Source organism: Neurospora tetrasperma (genome assembly GCF_000213175.1).
Source record: "Neurospora tetrasperma FGSC 2508 unplaced genomic scaffold NEUTE1scaffold_5, whole genome shotgun sequence".
NCBI classification, from domain to species: Eukaryota; Fungi; Ascomycota; class Sordariomycetes; order Sordariales; family Sordariaceae; genus Neurospora; species Neurospora tetrasperma.
Window position 1 is genome coordinate 2,054,444 of NW_009799103.1, and position 6,660 is coordinate 2,061,103.

The following is a 6,660-nucleotide window of genomic DNA, read 5'->3' on the forward strand; positions in this document are numbered from 1 at the left end:
AACCTTATACTCTAGTATAATAAATAGATATTTTATAAATCGTAGTATTAAGAACGGAAAGTATTTAACTCAATTTCTTCTACTCAACTACAATATCTCTACCTATATATACTATAAACTACTTCTACTCTTCCCGCTTCCTCTTTAATAGTTTAATAGTCCGTCCGCTTCTAGTTACTATTTGAGGTATTAATAACCGTATTATAGTACGCTTTTTGCGGGCAGGCTGTTCGTTAGAGTTTGAAAGAGTAAGGGAATTATTTAATGGTATAGTAATTTGAAGGTCGTTGTTTAAAGTAAAAGGATCTAGCGAGCTTAGTACTTGTACTTTAATAGTAAAGCCTACAGCCGAATCGCTTTCACCCGTACTAACTTTATCAATTGTTTTAAAGTAGGATTATTACCGTTAGAGTAATAGCTTTAATATTTAACTACTCTTTACCCTCTTCTTTACCGCTTTTTTTCTTACCTCACCCTTCCCCTTCCCCTTTATATTATTAAGGACTTGCTAATTATCTAATAATTCTACTAAACTATTCTTAAATTATCCTCTAATTCTATTAGTAGTTTTAAGGTCCTTAATACGGGAACAAGGGTCCTATTTATTCTAATATAGAATATTAACTAAAGAAAAGAGTAAAATAATAATAATATTACGTACTAAGGGGGCCTAGATATAATAGTAGTAATAAATATCCCAATAGCCAAACTAACTACCATTTTTAAACTTTATTAATATTTTATAACAATAAGGTATACTATATTATTTTTAAATTGTATAGTGATACTCCCCTAGATTTCGTACCGGCCTTTTTCTAGTATTTAAAGGTATTATAAATTAAATAATATATAATTAACAATAAATAATATTAAAATCACAATATATAACCCACTAAAGTAAATTTTCTAATACCTCTATTCCTACTCTAATAAATTTACCCCGTATTTTTATATTTTAATCCGTAACGTCTTTATACTATTAATTATACTCTCGCTCAACTATAGTATAAATAAATATAATTAGAGTAAAGAAATCTATCTTCCCGCTAACTAAGAATCCCTTTATCCGGTAATTAATCGATTCGTTAGGGGATATAACTATTAATCCAAAATTATAGTACTAGTAAATATAGCAACGAGCCTATTAGTAGCGGTATAGTATATACGTATCCTTTAATTATAGTAATATATTTCATTAATTATTAAAGTCTATAATTAATTGCTTCTACTATTATATAAATATAGTCTCGTTAAGTATAAAGATTACTATTTTCCAAAATTCAAAAAGACTACGATAAATATAGTCAAACACTTTTTATACCCTTGAATTCGTAGCCGTTTGGAGGATTGCCTCATTACCCTAGCTTAGAATAATAGATTCTCTTTTATTAAACTCTAAATCGCTACCCCTATTACCAATCCGCTTCTACTTCTTCTTTGCTTATAAAAGGATATTACAGTTAATATAGAATATATAAATCTATTATTGAGTATCTAGAAATATTATCGTAAAAGCTATTTTTAACTAATTATTAAAGTCTATAATAATAACCTTTAATTTAATTGCCCTTACTTTAATGCGTAGCTTTTCGAATACGCTAGCCAATTAAGTAAAATTATTAACCCTTTTATTGTTAATTAAATTAAACGCAATAGAATAAATAGAATTAGTATTTATTATACTAATAATAATAGTAAGCGGGTAGCTATAGCAATTAGTTTTATAAATATTATCTATACCCAAATACTCTAAGTAATTCCGCTATTACTTTAAATAGAATTCCTAAGACTAAGTAATACCCATTAGGCAGTTGGAATTATTTATAATTTACTCAATAATATAAAGGATATTAGAATCGTTGAATAATTTAATAATAGTAGTAATAGTTTTATAATTATAACGTTATAACTTTTTAATACGCTAGCACCAATTATCGATATCCTTATAGGTATAAATAATAGTCTTAAATTCGTATTTAATAATAACTAAAATATTTCGTAATCTAATACCGAACTAATAAAATAAAGTAATTACTCTCCTATACACTTTCTCAATCCTTCTACAGTATTATAAAGAAATAAAGGCGTATAAAGATCCCTTATAGTTATAAGTATAATAATTTAAATTAATAGATAGCCGATAAATCTATTACTAATCGTTCTCTTAGAGGGTAATCGCTACTCCAGACTATTAGCAACTATATTTATAGTTTTTTATTTTTCTAAATTTAATAGTCGAGGGACAATATTAATTATAACGGTTATACTTCAAACGGTAGTATATTAATTATTTATTTCGATAGTTTAAAGTTTGTATATAGTTAAAAGCTATACTATAACGCCTTCCCTATATATTAAGCGTATCCTATATAACCTTTACAAATAGTAATAGCTTAAATATAATATTTTTAGTTATTAGGTTGGGTATATTATCCCTTTCGGTAAGGGAACTAGTATTTAATAATCCCTCGTCCTCAAAAGAATTAAATAAATCGGATCGAATAAAAGTAAGGGTAGGCGCCGCTATAGGGATAGGGGCGGGAATAAGAGAGGTAGGTACAAATTCATCTCCATTACTTGCGTAGTAGGAGTTGGAAACGCTACTAATCTCGATAATTACAGATATTCTATAGAAAAAGACTATTAGAATTTAAAAGAGTATATTGCAATAAGTATACTAACATTAAAATCGTATTAATACGATTAAATTTAGTAAAACTATATTAGTAAGTATAGTTAGCTTCTCTTAATTTTGTATAGCAAAAAAATTATATAACTTCAAAATCCAAATCTTACGATAATTATAAATAGTTAAGTTCAATGTATTTAAATCCAGATTTATTAGGGTTAGGGATAGCGGTAACATTGCCTACGTAGGAATATCGATAAAGATTCAACTATATGGGCAGTAACACTGCCTACGGAGGAAAGTGACACTGCCCGCCGAGGAAGTCTTATAAATCAATTTGAAAAGCTAATTCTTTATCCGCTTGGGTTGTAGTAGTGTAAATGATAAGGGTTTGGCTAGTATTGAGTAATTAAGGGAAGTAATTGAAACCGATATTCCCGAGGTATATCGGCTATTCGATTCGGTTATACGGTTTTCTAATACTATACGGGGTATACGATTATATTAGATTCGAAAGAGTTGTAAATTCTGTGCCTATATCTAAGCATTAGGTATACCGGCTATATTTATAATATTTAGTACAGCCGATACATATTAGGACAGCCTTATTCGGTATATACCCACCTACAAGGAGTAGAAGGTTGCTTTAGCCTAAGATCGGAATAGAATTACAAGAGAGAACCTTAAAGAGAACCCTTATATCGCTATATACTATTTAGAATAATACTTTAAATTATTCAAAGAATATATTTTAATACCAAAACTCAAAAATGAAGATTAGTAGTATCGTATTGCATTCCAGGCAAGAGGCAATAGTTATAATCATAGTGTTTATTAGGTACTATATATCGAGGCACCTGAACTAACCAATGAGAATATACGGCGGGAGTTTGTAGAACTATAGAGTTATTATATAATTACTTTTAACCCGAAGCTAAAAAGAGTTAGCTAATAGGGTGAAGGAGATCTACTATTTATTATTATTAATAATAGTCCGGAAGAGGAAGGTATATATCCCCCTACCTTTGACCTTCTATTCTCTATAATTAATAGAATACAACATTATAACCGGTATACCAACAATTATTACCTTTGTATTAAGCGGTTTGTCCAAGGTACTCTCTATCTTAAGGATCCAATATTCAAAGTATGCCGGTTTCACTTTCCTAGGAATTACTACCCAGAAGTATATTTTATATACAGTCTCAACCTAAAGTATTAACTATATAATAGGGTAAGGAACGATAACCGCATAAATAACTACAACCGGACTATTATATTGGTATAGTACGCGTGTACAGATATCCAACTATATACTAGTTATAACGCTATTATTAATTATATTGCTAAATATTGTTCGAAAGTAGAAAAGTAATTAAGACCTTTCAAAGAGATTGCTCAATAGATTACTCCTTAAATTGCTTCTAATAATTACATCATTTCTTTTATTGTAAAAATGATGAATTAGTTGGTAGTTAAGAGAGATTGGTCCGCTAAAGAAATTAATTATCTTCTTCTTTGCTTACAGTTTAGTTAAAGTACCCGTAAGGTTATTGATGTAGATTATCGTTATTCTGATAGATTATTTGGACCCGGAGTGTTTATTAGATAAGGTTAGCCAGTTTAAACCCGCAGTTAGTACTCTAAATACTTATTTCGTTCAAATAACTTCGAAAACATGAGCTATTTCGAGTGGTTTATCTGATTTAATAATAATCGCCGTCTAAGTAGTTATACTAAGAAGAGGGTACTCAACTACAATCTTATATATAAATCTAATAAAGAGGATTAAACCTAGTATAAAGATTGGTGTAGAATCAAATTTATATTATATTATCCCTATCGTATTTAGTTGGATTCACTTAGTATTTAGGGTATAAATAGAGTCTAAGAATTATAGATTTATTCTAATATATATTTAATTTATATAGAAGTTTATATAGGCAATATAGATTACCCTTACGACTACTACGGCGACCTCCTTAATAGAGAATCCGATAATGAGTTTAAACCTTCTACTAAAGAAGAGAGATAATAAGAACTATAGTAGGTGTTAGCTAGAGAATTTCCCGCTTATTAATGAGTTGAAGATGATGGGGATTTTGGGATATTCGGCTTCCGGGATTAAGATGTCTTATATAATTGGTATAACCACTTGGATTATTAAGATCTACTACTATTAGTATAGGATTATTGGTGTAATATGAAAGCTGATAATGCCTATTTGATGGTAGATGTTCCTACTATTACTGCTTCTACTATTAATAATTTTAACTTAGCCTAGAAGGTTGTTTTTAATGAGTTTATTGCTTATTACCAGTCTATTCTAAATTGTAATAATAATATTCAACAGCGTCTTCGCATCCTACCTCTACTCTTGAAGGTTAATGGCCGTAGAAGTATTAGAAAATTATATTTTATTAAACTTCTATCTTTCAAACTAGAGTAAATAGTTGTAGGTCGGGGGAAGGGTAATTCTGTTATCTGTGGTGCCCCCACTGGAGTGGTAGTTAATAATATTAATAGGCAGACTCTACACTCCTTATTCAAACTTCCTATTATACTTAAGAATATTAATTCTAATAATTTTGAAGTAGTTTTTATAGCTTTGGAAGGCGTTAATCTTATTTAATTATAGATTAAACTACAGCTATACTAATACTTTATTATTAATAAGAAATCGATACTAGAACTTCGCACTCTCAACTTTATTAATTAAAAGCTTCGACAAGCTTTCCCAGAATGCCAAAATATACTTTTTAATAATAGAAGCGTCCTCCTACTTAGTAATTTCTATTAACTAGCGCTAGTAATATAGAAATCCCTTTTTTATAATCAGGTAATCTTGCTAACAATCAAAGCCGGTGGCTATAATTACTAATATACTTTTAATAAAACCATTGAATTATAGTGGATTGTACGACAATAGGGTAATAATTAAGCCCTATTTAAGGATATATTTGAAGGACTACAAAATAATTAATTTACTCGTCAATATTGGGATTTCTTATACATTCGAATAAAGATACGATTATTTGATAAGGAGGCTACTTAAATTAAATATACTATTCGTATTTACCTAAAATATAGTAATATAGCCGTTTATAATATTGAGTATATAGAAGCCTTACATTAACTATACCTTATACTTCCTACTAACTACGAGGGAACTAGTACTAAAAACATAGACCTTACCGAAGTTAATAATCTACAATTTAATTTTCCCTTAATAATAGGAAGCCGGGTAATACTTACCGAGAATTTCTAGTCTAAGGTTGGCCTAATTAATAGTACATTAGGTACTATTTTCAATATTACTTAGAATAGTACTTTCCCTAATTAAAATATAGATAATAAAGAATATCCTTATAGACCCCCCTTTATTATACTAGTCAAATTTAATCGGTATACTAGTCCTTACTACTTCCCTAATTTAGACTAAGAACGATTTGAGAATGTGGTCCCTATTTTCTATATTATATAAGACTTTATTTCGTATAGGAATACCTAGTATAAGAGGATACAATTTCCCTTGATGATAGTATATACTATTACAGTACACAAATCACAGGGCTCTACACTCGACATAGCTGTATTGGATATTTCTAAGAAGGATTTTTAAATTGGGCTTATATATATAGTTTACTTTCGGGTTAAGACCTTATAAGGCCTTATATTTGATAAGCCTTTTAATTTGAGCGCTTTACGGATAATTTTAAATCGTATTTTTATTATACGGGCTACTAATAAGGCGAGGAGGTTACTAGAGAAGCTACTAGTCCCGGATATTTAAATACTAAGACTCCGGGCACCCGGTATTACTACTTCCGGTCCGGTACTACCTTTAAGTAGGTATATATATAGATATAATAATAATAAATATTTCTAACCGTACCTTCTATTATAGATTAACAGTATTTATAGCTACTCCCTATATTTCATTTTATATCCAGCCTCTCTAACGCTATTAATATCTCTTTATCTCCCTCCCCCTCTTTCTCTTATATTCAATTCTTTATTACTTTCATTAA

At 29.2% G+C, this 6,660-nt stretch overlaps 1 protein-coding gene across 1 annotated transcript; it reads left to right on the forward strand.

Annotated features, from left to right (window-relative positions):
• Window positions 1-3,647: 3,647 nt before the first annotated feature.
• On the forward strand, window positions 3,648-3,851 carry NEUTE1DRAFT_46886 (uncharacterized protein; the record flags this gene model as incomplete). Its single annotated transcript, XM_009854450.1, has 1 exon — window positions 3,648-3,851. A coding segment is annotated over one exon (204 nt), but the record flags the coding sequence as incomplete, so codon positions are not given.
• Between the last annotated feature and the right edge of the window lie 2,809 nt (window positions 3,852-6,660).